The 24,722-nt window shown below is 37.5% G+C and overlaps 2 protein-coding genes across 3 annotated transcripts in view; one reads left to right on the top strand and one right to left on the bottom strand.

Annotated features, from left to right (window-relative positions):
- Positions 1-24,716, top strand: part of LOC117320370 — a 242,323-nt gene extending 217,607 nt beyond the window's left edge. For both annotated transcript variants that reach the window (XM_033874971.1, XM_033874969.1), the window contains 5 exons: positions 6,287-6,349; positions 15,476-15,937; positions 16,533-16,616; positions 20,156-20,185; positions 22,918-24,716. In XM_033874971.1, the coding sequence (XP_033730862.1) occupies positions 6,287-6,349; positions 15,476-15,937; positions 16,533-16,616; positions 20,156-20,185; positions 22,918-24,110 (1,832 nt within the window). In that variant the 3' untranslated portion in view covers positions 24,111-24,716. The remainder of the gene's footprint in view (positions 1-6,286; positions 6,350-15,475; positions 15,938-16,532; positions 16,617-20,155; positions 20,186-22,917) is intronic.
- Positions 1-24,722, bottom strand: part of LOC117320373 — a 359,054-nt gene that overhangs the window by 179,220 nt on the left and 155,112 nt on the right. The gene's annotated exons all lie outside the window — the stretch shown is intronic.

The following is a 24,722-nucleotide window of genomic DNA, read 5'->3' as shown; positions in this document are numbered from 1 at the left end:
TTGAGATCCCCACCCTATAACCATATATAGCATTGTTGGGCATGAAGAGATAAACACAATCATGTTGTAAAAATAGGCCTTGGGGTCTTTCCTTACCCCTAGGGACTTGGATTCTTTGTTATATCTTTGAAATCTTTTGAGATCCATACCTCATAACCATAATAGCATTGTTAGACATCAGCAAATAAAGCTGTTAACAAATTGAACATGAACATTACTTTGAAGTTTGATTACCGTAAATATTCGGGTATAGTGCGCACTCGCGTATAGTGCGCAGGTACGTTTTTGAGGTTCATTTTCAAAAAAAAAAAAAATTAACAATTTTTTTTTCAATTTTCAACTGAGCGGTAGATGAATTCTAAAGCATAAGATGATAGGAATTTGTAACTTATGAAAGCTTATTTACAATGTACCACATTTAATTGGAATCACCGGTCAGATTTGACACATTGGATTGACAGGTTGTTTACATTATACCGCCACAGGCCTAGTCAGCTTGCAAATTGTAGCGGTCCCATCTAGGTCCCATCTACGCTGTTGTACAAACAAAATAATTAATCCTACCCTCAATTACCATGTGTTTTTCACGCAGGTATGATCTGTTGTGGTATCTGTCCACGAACATACAAAGCTAATTAAGCTCAATTATAACAAGATTGACTAGTAAGCTGACTGCTACGTAATGTAACACAGGCCGCCATTTTGTATACAGTACGGAAACAGGTCTGCAGTCGTCGTGCTGGTCACAACTTTTATATCAATGAATTAACATGTGTAAAGGATAAATCTACAGTGCAGACGATAAATAAGAGTACCCCGGTAGTTTTCACAGTCATATCGTATTTTATATGGCCAGTTGGTCAGTGACTGCCGCATGAGATCAAGGCATTAGTGTTACCCGTGCTAATTGCGCATGCGTGCTGTTACAGCTTTCGTAAATAAACAAGTTGAACGTTATCAGTTTCTGGCAACATTCTGGATTTATAAGGTGATTAATTTAGAAGTATGAAATAACTAAGTACTGCTATATCATTTCAAGTTTTGTTTGATGTTAATTGAGATGTTATACATCGTTTTGGACCTGAATACGGGAACATGCTCAAGTGAGATCGTATGTGTACGGAACATGTGGCTCACGATCGACTTAGATAAATCCACGTAATTGCTGATAAATACACAATTTCAAGGAATTAAACATTAAAATAACTATTCATTTCTTTGATTATTTGTTAACTATTACTTTCTTAATGCTTTATATATGTTATATATGTATATATATAAGTATTAAATCAATCCTGCTGTGAAATTAAAGGAAACGATCACAAATCTCGGTCAAATCACATTCATTCTGACTGGGAAAAGGCTTGTACTTGCGTATAGTGCGCAGTGGTCTTTTTCACTTGTCAATTTTTGAAAAAAAGTGCGCACTATACGCGAATATTTACGGTAAATCAACCAAATGAGCGATACAGGTCCTTTAGGCCTCTGGTAATGTCTGTCGTTTACTCGTGTTATTGCTGAAGGCGGGGCCATGCTAGGCTTCTTTGTTCTGTTGTGAGATTCAGGTATTTATAGATTTTGTCCTGGTTTACAGAAGTGTCTAATAACATGTTTGTTTCACAATCAGACAGTAATCGAGGTGTTCATGTGATTAGAGTTTTGAGAAATTAAATAATTTGTGGGGAAGTAAACGCATTGAAAATCCCGATGATTCAGTCACCAAACAAGCACGTACACTTGCTAATGGTTGCGGGGATTAAATGTTTGTGTACCAAGGTAAGTTTGTAAAGGGTACAGTTGTAATAACTCTGGAACTTGGTGTTAGAGCCACTGACCTGTCCACAGTGCAACATATATATTATTAGATCAGTCTAGAATTGTTATATTTATACCCCCGCAACAAAGTTAGGGGGGTATACTGGAATCAGGTTGTCTGTCCGTTCATCCGTCTGTCTGTAGACGCATTTTGTCCGGACAACTCCTCCTAAACCGATGGGCCAATTCCGATGAAACTTCACACAAATATTAATGGTCATGTGTAGATGTGCATACCACTTTCTTTTCTTTCAAAATTATAGTTGTTATGGCAACTGGTCACTATAAACAGGTTTTCTGATAAGAATCATAACTTTAAGTTTGTCCGGACAACTCCTCCTAAACCGAAGGGCTGATTTCTATGAAACTTCACACAAATATAGAGGACCATGTGTAGATGTGCATGCCATTTTCTTTTTTTTCGGTCATCTGACCCGAAGGGTCGTCTGTAAACTTTTCACATTTCAATCTTCTTCTCAAATTCCACCAGTGGGATTAAGCTGATACTTGCCAGAAATGATCCTGAGATGGTCCTGACCAAGTGTTGTTATTTTTCGGGTCGGTCCAAAATCCAAGATGGCCGCCATAGCCGCCATTTTATAAACACATTTTAAACTTCTTCTCACGTTATATCAGTGCTATTGAGCTGAAACTTGCCTGAAATGATCCTGAGATGGCCCTGACCAAGTGTTGTTATTTTTTTGGGCCAATCTGAAATCCAAGATGGCCACCATAGCCTCCATCTTGAAAAACACATTTTAAACTTCTCCAGTTCCATTGGTTCCATTGAGCTAGAAATGGGTGAGGATGTCAAGGAAGGCGAGCCAACATAGTGTTGTTATTTTTTTGACCTTGTGAAAACTTTGACATGGCAGCGATGGCGGCCATTTTGTAACATGATTGCGCAATCATGGTTTTCCTGAACAACACCTATTTCAAACGTCTCCTCAAATTCCACCAGTGGGATTCAGCTCTATCTTACCTGGAATGATCCTGAGATGGTCCTTACCAAATGTTGTTATTTATCGGGTCGGTCAGAAATCCAAGATGGCCACCATGGCCAACAGTGCCACTGTATACTTGCTACAGAGAATACATATTACAATAATATAAGGGTTTTAATTTAGAGTCAGATGACTGTTAAGGCCCCTGGGCCTCTTGTTTTTTTTTATTTTAATTAAATATCCCCCGCAAACGCATTTTGCGGGGGATATTAAATTGGGCTCTATCCGTCCGTCCGTGCATCTGCGTCCGTCCGAGATTCTTTTCCGGGCTATAACTCCATAACCATTCAACGCAGCTCCTTGAACGTTTCTGTATATATCAGACTAGTGCCCTAGTTGTGCCTTTAGCTATTGCGGACCTTCCATTTTCGGTATTTTTTCTGTCACCATGGAAACTTAGTCAAAAATACCAAATTACTGTTTCCTTTTGTTTCCTGGCTATAACTCCATAACCGTTCAATGCAGCTCCTTGAAACTTTCTGTATGTATCAGAGTAGTGCCGTAGTTGTGCCTTTTGCTATTGCGGACCTTCCATGTTTGGTATTTTTTCTGTCACCATGGAAACTTAATCAAAAATACAAAATTACTTTTTCCTTAATAACTCTTACTTTGAGCTTGATATATACATGTATTTGGGTTTTCATACCAACAGCGGGGCGCGGGGATAAAGCCAAGCTTTGCGGCTCCTTGTTCAAAATTATGGTTGCTATGGCAACTAGTCACTATATTACTGGATTATCTTAGTTAGCCTCTAAGTAACAGTTCCAATTCACCATTGACTCATGCAGATTGCGGGGGTATTAGTCAGCCATCCTGGCAACAGTTCTAGTTTGGCATGGGTCATCAAAATTCCTTATTTGGTCAAATTTTCAGCGGCATTTGTTGACTACCTCCTCAAGTTTAGCCTTAGAACTGTCCGAGAGTCAACAGATACTGAACTGTAATTAAATTTAAATTGTCATCTTCTATATTTTATATATATCGATTGTTTAAAGGAACGAGGACGTATCTCCAACATGGCCTGCTTAGAAGTAAAAGGCTGTATCTCAAATTTATCAATTTTTAGATTTTGATAAATTACAATTCCGACTGAGTTTTTCTTATAGAATGTATTCTTTAATCAATAGAAATTGTCTAATTCTTTTAAATCACCTGTATTTCAACAGAATTGTAGATGTTGTAGATGTAGTATAAGAGGTAAAGTTTACCTTCCTGTTTTGGAAAGCTAAATTGCCCCCGACCCTGTGTTACAAGACTACAATTGGTTTCATTAAACTACAAAAAACCTCATTGGTGGTGATGGTGGGGTGGAGTTGTTAATGTTGTTATGAGTTGGCCCGAACAACAATTCTAGTTTTATTCCCTTATGATATGAAAATATATATATAACAGTTATTGAATCATTCAAGTATCTAATAGAATTCAAATATTGACCTTTAAATCTTTTTGTTGAAACTGCACGCATCAATCTGCATGTTGTCTCATATGAGTGGCTGCTTCAGGATAAAATACCAAAAATGTTTAAGTACTGGTTCTTATCACTTAAAAAGCCATTCAATAACCTATACATAAGGTCATTTTACTTCAGATTATATGAGACAAGGTATATTGAGAAATGGTTTATTAAGAAATTATATAAATTCTTATGTTAAGTAAAGTTTAAGTAGAGAATATAAAGGTTGTACAAATGCAGTATTTTGACTTGTTACATCAGATTTCAGGTGACAGTTAAAGGCTCAATAGTCCTGTTACTTCCTTATATTTTCCAGCATCAACATTATCTTCTGTCCTGAAACCAACTATAAGGATGTCTGCCAAGTATACTTCCACCAAAGAAACAACTAACTATGCCCGGATATGTAGACTGGTCATTGATGTCTTCCCTGACGTCTTCAGAGAATTACTCGTCACTCGACTGCCATTTGGACTCCCTTATGTACTTTCCAGTCAAAAGGGTCAGATTATCTCCCAGTTAAATAAACAACAGAAGAAAATGCTTTACCCCTCAGGTGGAGTGTTCCAAGGTTCTGAGAAGGATATGGATGTTTCTTTACTTTATATCCTTCTAAGGAATCTAGGGAACATCACTCCTCATGGAAAGGGTTGGGGTAATGTTCCAGATGCTGCAGACCGTTGTCTGTCAGCAAACATTGATCGTCTACGGATACAAAGAAATGAGATGGGGCATGCGAAAAATACGTATCTTTCTGATGGAAATTTTACGACGAGGTGGGACGACATCCGTCAAAGTGTTGAGGACATACAGAACAGTGACCTGAAGACACGGATGTTTGTACAAGCCGTGGATAGTATACTGACCATGACCATGGACCCAGATGTAGAGAGGAAGTACATAACTCTTGTAAAGAAGATAGAAGGTAAACTGCATAAAGAATATGATTACATCACTGAAAAATTGATATTTTTAGTTCACATGGCACAAAGTGTCAGTGAGCTTATGGTACAGTACATGAGTGGGTGTCCGTTTTCAATCTTTCCATCAAATTTGAACTGCTAAAAACTATTAAGTCAAGTATGTTAAAAATTTCCAAGACTCTTTTTGTAAAGTTCCAGAAGGCCCAGAGGGATGATATTTTGCCAGCAAGTACCTAGGCCAGAGTGGTATAAAGTTTCCTCATATAAATGACCTTGACCTATATATAAGGTCCCAGAGACTGAATAGTTAAAACTCCTTTATGAATCTTCCTCTCAAGTTCTAAAAGACCCAGGCCAGTCATCCTTTGCCAGTAGGTTCCTGCTATGGAGTGATATTAAATTTCCTCATACCAAAGACCTTGTCCTATTTCCAAGGTCACATGAATCAAATATGTTAATGACTTCCAGAATCTTCTTCTAGAGATCCAGAAATCTGAAAGGCTTGATATTATGGCAGCAGGTACCCAGGGCAGAGTGGTATAAATACATTGTGCTTTCATTAGATACACTGTACTGTGATCAAATACAATGTATTTTGATTAGATACACTGTATATTGATTATATAAATTGAACTTTGATGATATACACTGTATATTGATTAGATATAGTGTACTTTGATGATATACACTGTACATGTATATTGATTATCCACAGTGTACATTGTATTTTGATCAAATACAATGTATTTTGATAAGATACACTGTACATGTATATTGATTATCCACAGTGTACATTGTATTTTGATCAAATACAATGTATTTTGATTAGATACACTGTATATTGATTATATAAATTGAACTTTGATGATATACACTGTATATTGATCAGATATAGTGTACTTTGATCAGATACATTGTACTTTGATCAGATAAACTGTATATTTATCAGATATAGTGTACTTTGATCAGATACATTGTACTTTTATAGATACATTGTACTTTGATAAGATACACTGTACTTTGATCAGATATACTTCAGGACTACACTGTACTTGAGTCTCTACAATGAGATATATTTCTTTTCTATTCAGGGGAAATCAGTGACATGAAAGAGAGACAAGACGAGATGGCAACAAACTTTGATGATCTGAAAGGTATCTATAACACAGATTAGATTTTGATGACTTATGTATATTATATAGAGGTACTTAATACATGGTATCTGAGACTGGTGATCTGACCCAGATTGTATACCAAACCTAATGTATCTAGAGGTACTTAATACATGGTATCTGAGACTGGTGATCTGACCCAGATTGTATACCAAACCTAATGTATCTAGAGGTACTTAATACATGGTATCTGAGACTGGTGATCTGACCCAGATTTTATACCAAACCTAATGTACATGACTAATGTATCTAGAGGTACTTAATACATGGTATCTGAGACTGGTGATCTGACCCAGATTGTATACCAAACCTAATGTATCTAGAGGTACTTAATACATGGTATCTGAGACTGGTGATCTGACCCAGATTTTATACCAAACCTAATGTATCTAGAGGTACTTAATACATGGTATCTGAGACTGGTGATCTGACCCAGATTTTATACCAAACCTAATGTACATGACTAATGTATCTAGAGGTACTTAATACATGGTATCTGAGACTGGTGATCTGACCCAGATTGTATACCAAACCTAATGTATCTAGAGGTACTTAATACATGGTATCTGAGACTGGTGATCTGACCCAGATTGTTGCCAAACCTAATGTATCTAGAGGTACGTAATACATGGTATCTGAGACTGGTGATCTGACCCAGATTGTATACCAAACCTAATGTATCTAGAGGTACTTAATACATGGTATCAGAGACTGGTGATCTGACCCAGATTGTATACCAAACCTAATGTATCTAGAGGTACTTAATACATGGTATCTGAGACTGGTGATCTGACCCAGATTGTATACCAAACCTAATGTATCTAGAGGTACGTAATACATGGTATCTGAGACTGGTGATCTGACCCAGATTGTATACCAAACCTAATGTACATGACTAATGTATCTAGAGGTACGTAATACATGGTATCTGAGACTGGTGATCTGACCCAGATTGTATACCAAACCTAATGTACATGACTAATGTATCTAGAGGTACGTAATACATGGTATCTGAGACTGGTGATCTGACCCAGATTGTATACCAAACCTAATGTATCTAGAGGTACGTAATACATGGTATCTGAGACTGGTGATCTGACCCAGATTGTATACCAAACCTAATGTATCTAGAGGTACGTAATACATGGTATCTGAGACTGGTGATCTGACCCAGATTATATACCAAACCTAATGTACATGACTAATGTATCTAGAGGTACGTAATACATGGTATCTGAGACTGGTGATCTGACCCAGATTGTATACCAAACCTAATGTATCTAGAGGTACGTAATACATGGTATCTGAGACTGGTGATCTGACCCAGATTTTATACCAAACCTAATGTATCTAGAGGTACTTAATACATGGTATCTGAGACTGGTGATCTGACCCAGATTGTATACCAAACCTAATGTAGCTAGAGGTACGTAATACATGGTATCTGAGACTGGTGATCTGACCCAGATTGTATACCAAACCTAATGTATCTAGAGGTACTTAATACATAGTATCTGAGACTGGTGATCTGACCCAGATTATATACCAAACCTAATGTATCTAGAGGTACTTAATACATGGTATCTGAGACTGGTGATCTGACCCAGATTGTATACCAAACCTAATGTAATTGACTAATGTATCTAGAGGTACTTAATACATGGTATCTGAGACTGGTGATCTGACCCAGATTATATACCAAACCTAATGTATCTAGAGGTACTTAATACATGGTATCTGAGACTGGTGATCTGACCCAGATTATATACCAAACCTAATGTATCTAGAGGTACGTAATACATGGTATCTGAGACTGGTGATCTGACCCAGATTGTATACCAAACCTAATGTATCTAGAGGTACTTAATACATGGTATCTGAGACTGGTGATCTGACCCAGATTTTATACCAAACCTAATGTATCTAGAGGTACTTAATACATGGTATCTGAGACTGGTGATCTGACCCAGATTTTATACCAAACCTAATGTACATGACTAATGTATCTAGAGGTACGTAATACATGGTATCTGAGACTGGTGATCTGACCCAGATTGTATACCAAACCTAATGTACATGACTAATGTATCTAGAGGTACGTAATACATGGTATCTGAGACTGGTGATCTGACCCAGATTTTATACCAAACCTAATGTATCTAGAGGTACGTAATACATGGTATCTGAGACTGGTGATCTGACCCAGATTTTATACCAAACCTAATGTATCTAGAGGTACGTAATACATGGTATCTGAGACTGGTGATCTGACCCAGATTGTATACCAAACCTAATGTATCTAGAGGTACGTAATACATGGTATCTGAGACTGGTGATCTGACCCAGATTTTATACCAAACCTAATGTATCTAGAGGTACGTAATACATGGTATCTGAGACTGGTGATCTGACCCAGATTTTATACCAAACCTAATGTACATGACTAATGTATCTAGAGGTACTTAATACATGGTATCTGAGACTGGTGATCTGACCCAGATTATTAGGTCATCTGACCCGAAGGGTCAGGATGACCTATAGTCATCATGCTTCGTCCGTCGTCGTCCGCCGTGCGCCGTGCGCCGTGCGCCGTGCGCCGTCCGCCGTCCGCCGTCCGTAAACTTTTCACATTTCAATCTTCTTCTCAAGTTCCACCAGTGGGATTAAGCTGAAACTTGCCTGAAATGATCCTGAGATGGTCCTGACCAAGTGTTGTTATTTTTCGGGTCAGTCCGAAATCCAAGATGGCCGCCATAGCCGCCATTTTGAAAACACATTTTAAACTTCTTCTCAAGTTCCACCAGTGCTGTTGGGCTGAAACTTGCCAGAAATGATCCTGAGATGATCCCGACCAAGTGTTGTTATTTTTTGGGTCAGTCCAAAATCCAAGATGGCCGCCGTAGCCGCCATCTTGAAAAACACATTTTAAACTTCTTCTCAAGTTCCACCAGTGCTATTGAGCTGAAACTTGCCTGAAATGATCCTGAGATGATCCCGACCAAGTGTTGTTATTTTTCGGGTCGGTCCGAAATCCAAGATGGCCGCCATAGGCGCCATCTTGAAAAACACATTTTAAACTTCTTCTCAAGTTCCACCAGTGCTATTGAGCTGAAACTTGCCTGAAATGATCCTGATATGATCCCGACCAAGTGTTGTTATTTTTCGGGTCGGTCCAAAATCCAAGATGGCCACCATAGCCGCCATCTTGAACAACACATTTTAAACTTCTTCTCAAGTTCCACCAGTGCTTTTGAGCTGAAACTTGCCTGAAATGATCCTGGATGATCCCGACCAAGTGTTATTATTTTTCGGGTCGGTCCGAAATCCAAGATGGCCGCCATAGCCGCCATCTTGAAAAACACATTTTAAGCTTCTTTTCAGGTTCCACCAGTGCTATTGAGCTGAAACTGGCCTGAAATGATCCAGATATGATCCCGACCAAGTGTTGTTATTTTTTGGGTCCGTCCAAAATCCAAGATGGCCGCCATAGCCGCCATCTTGAAAAACTTATTTTAAACTTCTTCTCAAGTTCCACCAGGGCTGTTGAGCTGAAACTGGCCTGAAATGATCCTGAGATGATCCTGACCAAGTGTTGTTATTTTTCGGGTCCGTCCGAAATCCAAGATGGCCGCCATAGCCGCCATCTTGAAAAACTTATTTTAAACTTCTTCTCAAGTTCCACCAGGGCTGTTGGGCTGAAACTTGCCAGAAATGATCCTGAGATGATCCCGACCAAGTGTTGTTATTTTTCGGGTCAGTCCAAAATCCAAGATGGCCGCCATAGCTGCCATCTTGAAAAACACATTTTAAACTTCTTCTCAAGTTCCACCAGTGCTATTGAGCTGAAACTTGCCTGAAATGATCCTGAGATGATCCCGACCAAGTGTTGTTATTTTTCGGGTCGGTCCGAAATCCAAGATGGCCGCCATAGGCGCCATCTTGAAAAACACATTTTAAACTTCTTCCCAAGTTCCAGCAGTGCTATTGAGCTGAAACTTGCCTGAAATGATCCTGATATGATCCCGACCAAGTGTTGTTATTTTTCGGGTCGGTCCGAAATCCAAGATGGCCCCCATAGCCGCCATTTTGAAAACACATTTTAAACTTCTTCTCAAGTTCCACCAGTGCTGTTGGGCTGAAACTTGCCTGAAATGTTCCTGAGATGATCACGACCAAGTGTTGTTATTTTTTTAGATTGGTCTGAAATGCAAGATGGCCGCCATATCCGCCATCTTAAAAAACACATTTTAAACTTCTTCTCCAGTTCCACTGGTGCCATTGAGCTTGAAATTGGTGAGGATGTTAAGGAAGGAGTGCCAACAAAGTGTTGCTATTTTTTCGGCCTTGTAAAAACTTTGGCATGGCAGCAATGGCGGCCATTTTGTAACATGATTGCGCAATCATGGTTTTCCTGAACAACACCTATTTCAAACTTCTTCTCAAATTCCACTGGTGGGATTCAGCTCTAACTTACCAGAAATGATCCTTAGATGGTCCAGACCAAGTGTTATTATTTATTGGGTCGGTCAGATATCCAAGATGGCCACCATGGCCAACAGTGCCACTATATACTTGCTACAGAGAATGCATACTACAATAATATAAGGGTTTTAATTTAGAGTCAGATGACCGTTAAGGCCCCTGGGCCTCTTGTATACCAAACCTAATGTATCTAGAGGTACGTAATACATGGTATCTGAGACTGGTGATCTGACCCAGATTGTATACCAAACCTAATGTATCTAGAGGTACTTAATACATGGTATCTGAGACTGGTGATCTGACCCAGATTTTATACCAAACCTAATGTATCTAGAGGTACTTAATACATGGTATCTGAGACTGGTGATCTGACCCAGATTTTATACCAAACCTAATGTACATGACTAATGTATCTAGAGGTACGTAATACATGGTATCTGAGACTGGTGATCTGACCCAGATTGTATACCAAACCTAATGTACATGACTAATGTATCTAGAGGTACGTAATACATGGTATCTGAGACTGGTGATCTGACCCAGATTTTATACCAAACCTAATGTATCTAGAGGTACGTAATACATGGTATCTGAGACTGGTGATCTGACCCAGATTTTATACCAAACCTAATGTATCTAGAGGTACGTAATACATGGTATCTGAGACTGGTGATCTGACCCAGATTGTATACCAAACCTAATGTATCTAGAGGTACTTAATACATGGTATCTGAGACTGGTGATCTGACCCAGATTGTATACCAAACCTAATGTACATGACTAATGTATCTAGAGGTACGTAATACATGGTATCTGAGACTGGTGATCTGACCCAGATTTTATACCAAACCTAATGTATCTAGAGGTACGTAATACATGGTATCTGAGACTGGTGATCTGACCCAGATTTTATACCAAACCTAATGTATCTAGAGGTACGTAATACATGGTATCTGAGACTGGTGATCTGACCCAGATTATATACCAAACCTAATGTACATGACTAATGTATCTAGAGGTACGTAATACATGGTATCTGAGACTGGTGATCTGACCCAGATTGTATACCAAACCTAATGTATCTAGAGGTACGTAATACATGGTATCTGAGACTGGTGATCTGACCCAGATTTTATACCAAACCTAATGTATCTAGAGGTACTTAATACATGGTATCTGAGACTGGTGATCTGACCCAGATTGTATACCAAACCTAATGTAGCTAGAGGTACGTAATACATGGTATCTGAGACTGGTGATCTGACCCAGATTGTATACCAAACCTAATGTATCTAGAGGTACTTAATACATAGTATCTGAGACTGGTGATCTGACCCAGATTATATACCAAACCTAATGTATCTAGAGGTACTTAATACATGGTATCTGAGACTGGTGATCTGACCCAGATTGTATACCAAACCTAATGTAATTGACTAATGTATCTAGAGGTACTTAATACATGGTATCTGAGACTGGTGATCTGACCCAGATTATATACCAAACCGAATGTATCTAGAGGTACTTAATACATGGTATCTGAGACTGGTGATCTGACCCAGATTATATACCAAACCTAATGTATCTAGAGGTACGTAATACATGGTATCTGAGACTGGTGATCTGACCCAGATTGTATACCAAACCTAATGTATCTAGAGGTACTTAATACATGGTATCTGAGACTGGTGATCTGACCCAGATTTTATACCAAACCTAATGTATCTAGAGGTACTTAATACATGGTATCTGAGACTGGTGATCTGACCCAGATTTTATACCAAACCTAATGTACATGACTAATGTATCTAGAGGTACGTAATACATGGTATCTGAGACTGGTGATCTGACCCAGATTGTATACCAAACCTAATGTACATGACTAATGTATCTAGAGGTACGTAATACATGGTATCTGAGACTGGTGATCTGACCCAGATTTTATACCAAACCTAATGTATCTAGAGGTACGTAATACATGGTATCTGAGACTGGTGATCTGACCCAGATTTTTTAACAAACCTAATGTATCTAGAGGTACGTAATACATGGTATACGTAATACATGGTATCTGAGACTGGTGATCTGACCCAGATTGTATACCAAACCTAATGTATCTAGAGGTACGTAATACATGGTATCTGAGACTGGTGATCTGACCCAGATTTTATACCAAACCTAATGTACATGACTAATGTATCTAGAGGTACTTAATACATGGTATCTGAGACTGGTGATCTGACCCAGATTATATACCAAACCTAATGTATCTAGAGGTACGTAATACATGGTATCTGAGACTGGTGATCTGACCCAGATTGTATACCAAACCTAATGTATCTAGAGGTACTTAATACATGGTATCTGAGACTGGTGATCTGACCCAGATTTTATACCAAACCTAATGTATCTAGAGGTACTTAATACATGGTATCTGAGACTGGTGATCTGACCCAGATTTTATACCAAACCTAATGTACATGACTAATGTATCTAGAGGTACGTAATACATGGTATCTGAGACTGGTGATCTGACCCAGATTGTATACCAAACCTAATGTACATGACTAATGTATCTAGAGGTACGTAATACATGGTATCTGAGACTGGTGATCTGACCCAGATTTTATACCAAACCTAATGTATCTAGAGGTACGTAATACATGGTATCTGAGACTGGTGATCTGACCCAGATTTTATACCAAACCTAATGTATCTAGAGGTACGTAATACATGGTATCTGAGACTGGTGATCTGACCCAGATTGTATACCAAACCTAATGTATCTAGAGGTACTTAATACATGGTATCTGAGACTGGTGATCTGACCCAGATTTTATACCAAACCTAATGTATCTAGAGGTACTTAATACATGGTATCTGAGACTGGTGATCTGACCCAGATTTTATACCAAACCTAATGTACATGACTAATGTATCTAGAGGTACTTAATACATGGTATCTGAGACTGGTGATCTGACCCAGATTATATACCAAACCTAATGTAGCTAGAGGTACGTAATACATGGTATCTGAGACTGGTGATCTGACCCAGATTGTATACCAAACCTAATGTATCTAGAGGTACGTAATACATGGTATCTGAGACTGGTGATCTGACCCAGATTTTATACCAAACCTAATGTATCTAGAGGTACTTAATACATGGTATCTGAGACTGGTGATCTGACCCAGATTTTATACCAAACCTAATGTACATGACTAATGTATCTAGAGGTACGTAATACATGGTATCTGAGACTGGTGATCTGACCCAGATTTTATACCAAACCTAATGTACATGACTAATGTATCTAGAGGTACGTAATACATGGTATCTGAGACTGGTGATCTGACCCAGATTGTATACCAAACCTAATGTATCTAGAGGTACTTAATACATGGTATCTGAGACTGGTGATCTGACCCAGATTTTATACCAAACCTAATGTATCTAGAGGTACTTAATACATGGTATCTGAGACTGGTGATCTGACCCAGATTGTATACCAAACCTAATGTATATAGAGGTACGTAATACATGGTATCTGAGACTGGTGATCTGACCCAGATTGTATACCAAACCTAATGTATCTAGAGGTACTTAATACATGGTATCTGAGACTGGTGATCTGACCCAGATTGTATACCAAACCTAATGTATCTAGAGGTACTTAATACATGGTATCTGAGACTGGTGATCTGACCCAGATTTTATACCAAACCTAATGTATCTAGAGGTACGTAATACATGGTATCTGAGACTGGTGATCTGACCCAGATTTTATACCAAACCTAATGTATCTAGAGGTACTTAATACATGGTATCTGAGACTGGTGATCTGACCCAGATTTTATACCAAACCTAATGTACATGACTAATGTATCTAGAGGTACTTAATACATGGTATCTGAGACTGGTGATCTGACCCAGATTGTATACCAAACCTAATGTACATGGCTAATGTATCTAGAGGTACGTAATACATGGTATCTGAGACTGGTGATCTGACCCAGATTGTATACCAAACCTAATGTATCTAGAGGTACGTAATACATGGTATCTGAGACTGGTGATCTGACCCAGATTTTATACCAAACCTAATGTACATGACTAATGTATCTAGAGGTACTTAATACATGGTATCTGAGACTGGTGATCTGACCCAGATTTTATTATGTATTGACCCCCATTAAGCTTTACTGATATCCAATGCTGTGGTTAAGACAATGGTAAGTTTTGAAATAAGCAATAAAATAGACATCCATCTTGGATTTTATCCGTTAAAGTTTCAATTATCACCATTTTTGACAGAGTTCTTGATGGATCTCTCTCAGATTTTATTTGTAGGTTAATCTTGTTTTCAAATGATGTAAGAGGAAAAGAGAAAAGATGAGAAAAGTGGAATGAAGACCAGTCTGGCATCAATTCAATAAGAACCCTTTTAATGATTTTAACCATATGTACACATAGCAAAAATGTTCATATACATGTTGTACCTAGTCACTTAAAATTGTCTTCTACTATTTTGATCAAGAAATACTGTTTACAGGAGAGGACAATTACAGGTACATGTACGTAATAGAAATATTAATAAAACTGTTTTTATTTAACATTTTGACAGGAACTGTTGATGATGTGAGTCATCATGTTGATAATGTGAGTGATGAAGTTGGAGCTGTTAGGAAAGACGTTACTGCTGTGAGTGATGACGTTGGTGATGTTAGGAAAGACGTTACTGCTGTGAGTGATGACGTTGGTGCTGTTAGGAAAGACGTTACTGCTGTGAGTGATGAAGTTGGAGCTGTTAGGAAAGACGTTACTGCTGTGAGTGATGACGTTGGTGCTGTTAGGAAAGACGTTACTGCTGTGAGTGATGAAGTTGGAGCTGTTAGGAAAGACGTTACTGCTGTGAGTGATGAAGTTGGAGCTGTTAGGAAAGACGTTACTGCTGTGAGTGATGACGTTGGAGCTGTTAGGAAAGACGTTACTGCTGTGAGTGATGACGTTGGAGCTGTTAGGAAAGACGTTACTGCTGTGAAGGAAGATGTCAGTACCCTGAAACATTTTTCATCGACAATTGAAGGTATAACAGACAGTCATAAGTGTGTTGGTAAATATGAGATGGGAAGAACTTCAAAAGTCTTCTTTTGAAATTTTTCCATGATGTTTGGTCAGTAGGTACTTAATGCTTAATGATCAAAAGGCAAAAAGGAAGGATTGAATCAGTAGAAAAACCAGTCTTAACATATAAGACCAAATAAAGATCACTCAATGAATGTTCTAAGATGAAATGATTGACATGTGTGACAACAGACATAGATAACCTAAGAGGTATGATATGTAGGATGTTCTAAGATGACAACAGACATATAACCTAAGAGGTATGATATGTAGGATGTTCTACCATAAAATTATTTTACACGTGTGACAACAGACATAGATAACCTAAGAGGTATGATATGTAGGATGTTCTACCATAAAATGATTGTACAGGTGTGACAACAGACATAGATAACCTAAGAGGTATGATATGTAGGATGTTCTAAGATAAAATGATTGTACACGTGTGACAATAGACATAGATAACCTAAGAGGTAGGATATGTAGGATGTTCTAAGATGAAATGATTGTGCACGTGTGACAACAGACATAGATAACCTAAAAGATTTATTTTTAAGGCACTGTTGTTGCTGTGAGTGAAGACGTTGCTGCTGTGAAGGAAGATGTCAGCGCCATGAAACAATCTTCATCCACAAATGGAGGTATGATAGACTCTGGGGCGAGGGTGTTAGTAATATATTAGCTGAAGAACTACAAAAAGCATGAAATTTTTGAGACTCGAGATCACACCATGTTCTTTGTCCTGAAGGTACTAAGATAAAATGCCAAATTTATAAGGTGTATCTGTAGCGAGGTTTAGGAGGGTTATTTCTGTCTGTCTCCTGTCTGTCTGTCTGCTTGTCTGTCTGTACTCACTCAAGTATATGTGTGAGTTGCATCAACAGTTCATCCTTCAGAAGTTAGAAATAAGGGCAACAGTTTTTAGCTCACCTAACCAGAAGGGCTGGTAAACTTGTGCCATGGTGCTACGTCGACGTCAAGTGTCCGTCAACATTTGCTTCAAATCACTACTTGTCAAAAACACCTGAATAGATTTGAACCAAAAAGATCATTGGGGGATCGAGGGAAATAGATTTTGCATAAATGGTGGCTGTGACTCCCCTCGGGCCTGAGGGGCGGGGCCTAATAATGAAAATAGAGGTAAATCCTATAAACCACTTCTTGTCACAAAGTACTCAATGGATTTGAACCAAATTTGGTCAGAAACATCCTTGGGGAAGAGGAACAGATTTGACATGAATGGTGAAGCATCATTGGGCAAAGGAGATCTAAGGTTGTATAAATGGAAGGTTTGGGTCCCTTTACGCTGGCGAAGGGGGGGGGGGGGGGGGGGGGGGGGGGGGGAGCTAATATGGGAAATATTGCAAAAATAAAATGGGTTTGGTTTATACTTGGTGGAAACCATAGTTGGAAGATGCATACAAAACTTTTTTTACATTTTGGGACCGATCGGAAAACAAGATGGCCGACAGGCAGCCATCTTGGATTTTGACCATTGAAGTTTGTTATCGCTATTTCTGAGAAAGTACTGAAGGGATCTTTCTCAAATTTCATATGTAGGTTCCCCTTGGTGCCTAGTTATGCATATTGCATTTTGGGACCAATCGGAAAACAACATGGCCGACAGGCAGCCATCTTGGATTTTGACCATTGAAGTTTGTTATCGCTATTTCTGAGAAAGTACAGAAGGGATCTTTCTCAAATTTCATATGTAGGTTCCTCTTGGTGCCTAGTTATGCATATTGCATTTTGGGACCGATCGGAAAACAACATGGCTGACAGGCAGCCATCTTGGATTTTGACCATTGAAGTTTGTTATCGCTATTTCTGAGAAAGTACTGAAGGGATCTTTCTCAAATTTCATATGTAGTTTCCTCTTGGTGCCTAGTTATGCATATTGCATTTTGGGACCGATCGGAAAACAACATGGCCGACAGGCAGCCATCTTGGATTTTGACCATTGAAGTTTGTTATCGCTATTTCTGAGAAAGTACAGAAGGGATCTTTCTCAAATTTCATATGTAGGTTCCCCTTGGTGCCTAGTTATGCAGATTGCATGTTGGGACCGATCGGAAAACAAGATGGCCGACAGGCAGCCATCTTGGATTTTGACCATTGAAGTTTGTTATCGCTATTTCTGAGAAAGTACAGAAGGGATCTTTCTCAAATTTCATATGTAGGTTCCTCTTGGTGCCTAGTTATGCAGATTGCATGTTGGGACCGATCGGAAAACAACATGGCTGACAGGCAGCCATCTTGGATTTTGACCATTGAAGTTTGTTATCGCTATTTCTGAGAAAGTACTGAAGGGATCTTTCTCAAATTTCATATGTAGTTTCCTCTTGGTGCCTAGTTATGCATATTGCATTTTGGGACCGATCGGAAAACAACATGGCCGACAGGCAGCCATCTTGGATTTTGACCATTGAAGTTTGTTATCGCTATTTCTGAGAAAGTACAGAAGGGATCTTTCTCAAATTTCATATGTAGGTTCCCCTTGGTGCCTAGTTATGCAGATTGCATGTTGGGACCGATCGGAAAACAAGATGGCCGACAGGCAGCCATCTTGGATTTTGACCATTGAAGTTTGTTATCGCTATTTCTGAGAAAGTACTGAAGGGATCTTTCTCAAATTTCATATGTAGGTTCCCCTTGGTGCCTAGTTATGCATATTGCGATTTGAGACCAATCGGAAAACAACATGGCCGACATGCAGCCATCTTGGATTTTGACAATTGAAGTTTGTTATCGCTATTTCTGAGAAAGTACTGAAGAGATCTTTCTCAAATTTCATATGTAGGTTTCCCTTGGTGCCTGGTTATGCATATTGCGATTTGAGACCAATCTGAAAACAACATGGCCGACAGGCAGCCATCTTGGATTTTGACAATTGAAGTTTGTTATCACTATTTCTGAGAAAGTACTGAATGGATCTTTCTGAAATTTCATATGTAAGTTTCCCTTGGTGCCTAGTTATGCATATTGCGATTTGAGACCAATCTGAAAACAACATGGCCGACAGGCAGCCATCTTGGATTTTGACAATTGAAGTTTGTTATCACTATTTCTGAGAAAGTATTTAAGGGATCTTTCTCAAATTTCATATGTAAGTTTCCCTTGGTGCCTAGTTATGCATATTGCATTTTGAGACCAATCTGAAAATAACATGGCCGACAGTCAGCCGTCTTGGATTTTGACAATTGAAGTTTGTTATCGCTATTTCTGAGAAAGTACTGAAGGGATCTTTCTCAAATTTCATATGGAGGTTCCCCTTGGTGCCTCTTTATGTTTATTGCATTTTGAGATCAATTGGAAAACAATATGGCCGACAGACCGCCATCTTGGATTTTGACAATTGAAGTTTGTTATCTCTATTTCTCAAAGTACTGAATGGATCTTGCTCAAATCTCATAAGTAGGTTCCCCCTGGTCCCTTATAAATATATAAAAAAAAAATATAAAAATATTTTTGCCATTATTACTGATATATCCAGGTGAGTGGTGCAGACCATCTGGGCCTCTTGTGTTTGTTTACCCCAAACATCATGATGTCAGCATACATGTGTTTTACAAGCCGAAAAAAAAAATAGGATAGATTAGGGCAATTACAGATAATCATATGAAATCGTTGAACTCACAAGTTGTATCTGTCCATCTGTTAATCCAAAATTTTGTAAGAAGAATCAGGAAACCCAAGCTTTACAAGATAAAGGTTAAAAGCCCACTTCAGAAATAAAAAGTCCTTATACAAGATATTTTGTGAACCCTTGAACTAATATAGCTCATATTTACACCATAACATCAAAACACCAAGCTAATATGAAAATCAGATTTAATTCTAATTTTCAATCAAAGTAAATCAAAGGTCACACTTGAAAACTCAGTTACATGTTTCGCAGCATACCTGTAAAGGCAGAAATTCATTATCAATGTAGCGCTCAGATAAATTGTCAAATATTGCTGGGCTCTGTCTGATGTGTCAGTACTCTTACTATAGTTCTGTCTATATTAAGCTGATCATGTGGATTACTGGCAAGGATTCTGGGTATTGATAATTTTTTCAGGATTTACTTTAATTCTAAAAGTCTTGTCTTTCACATAGAAAATAAAAATACATTCAAGCTCTGTTCTGGTTCTTAATCGTTGTGAAATATCTAATATTGGATCCTTGTGTTTTACAGGAAGGAATCCTAAGTTGAGAGCTGTGATAGGTGAGTCTGCTAAAGGATGTTTGACATGAAGATATTTGTTTGATGGAAGAGAGGTCCAGGAAACCATCCATATCAACAATAAAGACCACGCAGAAACTCCATCAAGGATATGACAGCAGCTTATGAAATATTTGAAACATAAATGTTTGTGTGTTAAAGACCACACGAAATAATTGAGTGTGTATAAACAATAACAATCTCTAATCATCCATCAAAGGTCATGGCCATATGTTACCTGATACGTCATGTAGTCATTGTGGCCGACTGATGGAAGTAGAGGTTACACAATGAGTAGGTTGTTGTATATGGTATTTATTTCACTTATTAGCTCACCTGGTCTGTCTGTCCGTCCGTCCGTCCGTCAACAATTGACTTCTTCATAACCACAGATCAGAATTTGACCAAATTTGGTCAGAAGCATCCCTATGGGGTGGTGACTCAAAATTGTACAAATGGTGGGGTCTGAGGGGCGGGGCCAAAAGGGGTCAATTCGGCTCTATTAATATAAACGTCTTCTTCTCTGAAACTAAGCAAAGGATATTGCTCCTATTTGCCTGATAGCATCACTATTGGTTGGGGATTCAAAGTTGTACAAATGATGGGGCTGACCCCCCAGGGGCCTATGGCAAGCCGTTTGGGTTTTTACCTATTGAAATGAAGATATCTCTATTTAATTAAAGATATCTCTATTTGAAATGGAGATATCGCTATTTAATTAGAGATATCTGTAATTTAAATAAAGATATCTCTATTTAAAATAAAGATATGTCCAAGTTAAATACAGATATCTCTATTTCTACTGAAAATAAAGATATCTTCTTTTAAATTACATATATCTCTATTTCAAATACAGATATCTTTAATTGTAATTGGGATAGCTTTATTTCAAATAGAGATATCCCTATTTGAATTAAAGATATCCCTTTTTTAAGTAGAGATATCTTTAATTTTGTTTAAATAGAGATATCTTCATTTGAAATACAGATATCTCTAATTCAAATAGAGATATCTGCAATTACTTTGCAAAACAGATATCTCTATTTGAATAAAAGATATCCCTATTTTAAATAGAGATATCTTTAATTTTGTTTAAATAGAGATATCTTCATTTGAAATACAGATATCTCTATCTAAATAAAGATATGTCCAAGTTAAATACAGATATCTCTATTTCTACTGAAAAGAAAGATATATCTTCTTTTAAATTACAGATATCTCTATTTCAAATACAGATATCTCTTTGAATTACAGATATCTTTAATTGTAATTGGGATATCTTTATTTCAAATAGAGATATCTTTAATTCTTGTCCAATTAAAGATATCTTTATTTAAAATAGAGATATCTCTATTTGAATTAAAGATATCCCTTTTTTAAGTAGAGATATCTTTAATTTTGTTTAAATAGAGATATCTTCATTTGAAATACAGATATCTCTAATTCAAATAGAGATATCTGCAATTACTTTGCAAAACAGATATCTCTATTTCAAATACAGATATCTCTATTTGAATTCAAGATATCTGTATTTACATGTGTTTGCTCAGTGCGAAGATTAATATTGAAACACAAAGAAAATAATGATTACTCCCTAATCCTGATCAGTGTTAACTAAACGCTTGTAATTAAATCGGCCTATGTGGATCCCATTTATGCATGCATGAGAGATGTAGGTCAAACCGATGAACTTGGGAGGATTTCTAAAGAACAGAACATGGCAACTATTCTACGGGAAATAGAGCCAACTGTTGCGGCTATACGCAGTACCATTGAAAGCGGATACGTTGTAACAGATGCGCAGTTATTACGGCTTAGGGCAGCAAAGCGCAATGTTGTTAGACTAAGAGATCGTATCCCTAATTCATGTATACATTGGCATTATTTACAGGCTTCACAGTTTTACGGCTTTACTTCCGTCATGCGCAAAAGGGAGAGTCAAGGGAGCAGTCGTTTTTCCTATTTGATGGTTAAATACAGATATCTCTATTTCATGTCAAATAAAGATATCTTTAATTCAAATAGAGATATCTCTAATTGTTGTAGAAATACAGATATCTTTATTTTAAATACAGATATCTGTATTTAATAGGTAAAAACCCAAACGGCTTGCCATAGGGGCCTGAGGGGCAGGGTCAAATGTGGTCTATTGGGCTATATTGATATAAACGACTTTTCTGAAACCGAGCAATAGATAATTAAATTAAATGGGTAAAAACTGTAATGGTCATTATGGCAAACTGTTGGTGTTTCTACCCATTTGATTAAAATATCTTCACTTGAATTTGTATTAATTTACGATATAGATATCTGTATTAGAAAAAGAGATATCTGTATATATTTATGTATAAAATAGAGATATCTGTATATATCTATTTATGTATAAAATAGAGATATCTGTATATATCTATTTATGTATAAAATAGAGATATCTGTATATATCTATTTATGTATGAAATAGAGATATCTGTATATATCTATTTATGTATGAAATAGAGATAACTGTATTTAGATTAAATTTTTATTTCATTTTGGAGAGATATTTATATGAAATACAGATATAACTATTTAAATAAATATCTCTAATGTTTAATAATAAGAAATATCTTACTTATATATCTGAATTAAAAATAAGTCTTGTGATTTAACATGAAAATTATTACTTCGCTAATTTTAAAAGTAAAATTATAAAATAGTCAGAAATGATAAAGTCTTAATAATCTTTCTGATTGCAGAAACAACAAGATTAACAACCATTGATCAAACCTCAAAACCAGAGGTGATCTCTACACAAGCCTTGGAAGACGCTAAAGAAATGATCAGAAAGAACAGCGTTGTCCTCATCAAGGGTGCCTCAGGGGATGGGAAGACTTTAATGGGTTACCAACTGTTGAAGTGGCTAATGGACGGCGATGATAAGGATACCAGACTGTCAAAGGATCCTGTCCAGCTTTACAGCATGGCCAAATGGGATAAAATTGTTGAGCCAAACACACAATTAGCTGTATATGTTGATGATGTTAGTGGGGAAATCGCTGAAGATTTAAAGAAAAGGGAAGTCTCCATTAAGTCGACATTTTGTGGGAAACTCCATAATAGATCAAATTGTTTGATACTAAATGTTCGAGATGAAATTTTCAAAAGCACACAATTATCTTCTTGTGAATTCTTCGAACAAAATATCATTGATTTGAGAGGTAAAAACTGCATAAAAATCGCAGAAAAAAAGCTTATTTTAGAAAGTTATGTCCGAGAAATTAAAACCTTTCCTAGTGGAAAGGAATCTGAAATAGTCAAACTTGCCCCAGATATAGGATTTCCACAGTGTTGTCGACTTTATAGGGATGTTCCCAGCTTACAAAAAGAGGGGGTTCATTTCTTCAAACAACCATTTCATTTCATGGAAACAACTTTGAAGAAATTACCAAAGGAGCACTTTTATGCTCTTCTGTTTCTCTTTCTCAATGATGGGAGGGTTAAGAAAGGGGATTTAGATCCTAAAAACAGTGAAAGTTTTGACAGGAAAAAGCTTGATGAAGCTTTCCAGGGAATTAAACTTGATCATGCAGACAAAATCAGATCTCTGCGGAAAAGTTTAGATGTAATGTTTGGATCTCTGGTTGAAAAAAGAAAATATTATTTTTATGATGATGATGATGATTTTTATGATGATGATGATGATTTTGATGATGATGATGATGATGGTGATGATGATGATGATGATGATGATTCAATTTACAAATTTTGTCATGATTCTGTTCAGGACACTGTTGCCCTTTTGTATGGCAAGGACACAAAAATTGGGTTTATAGAAAATTGTCCCCGAAAGTTCCTCCACTATATATCAACATCAAAATCCACAGCTAATAAAATAGTTATAAAATCTAGTAGTGAACACATGTATAAACGTTTGGTCAAGAGAGTGTGAATCTGATGTCCGACGATATGACTGGGACCACAGATTGTCTGACTATATAGTTAGATTAGATGTATGGACAGACACCCTGTTTCTACAGGGATTTATTAGTTGGTTAAGTGGTCAGAATGATGACAAAAACTTACACCAACTGATAAAATGTGCCTTGTTAAATGGAGCTTGCTCTGCTGGTTTAGAAGATCGTGTCTCGTGTCTCCTTTCTGTGGGTGCCACACCCGACAATGATACACCGTTTATTGTAGTGGAGGGTGGGAGTGTACAACTACTGACACAAATACTAAAGTATGACGTCATTCCTACAGCGAGGGCACGCTGGTCACAATCATCATATATATTATACTACAGATATCAATGTCCTACACGAGGCGTGTTTGTTTGAGAGAGAAGAGATGGTGACCATGTTGTGTGACACTTACCCAGACTTGGTACATGAGACTGATTACAAGAGACGAAGCACGCTCCATTGTGTGGCACGGACAGGAAACGTTGGTATATTTCAGACAGTGGAGAGATTGGTACTTAAATCATTGTGTAGAGTTGAGGATGTACAACATAAGTGTGAGACAGAAAATGGTCGTGATGTACATAGGAGTTGTGTGTGTG

Source organism: Pecten maximus, unplaced genomic scaffold, assembly GCF_902652985.1.
Source record: "Pecten maximus unplaced genomic scaffold, xPecMax1.1, whole genome shotgun sequence".
NCBI lineage: Eukaryota > Metazoa > Mollusca > Bivalvia > Pectinida > Pectinidae > Pecten > Pecten maximus.
Note: the sequence above shows the minus strand (reverse complement) of the source record. Positions and strands in the feature narration are given on the sequence as shown.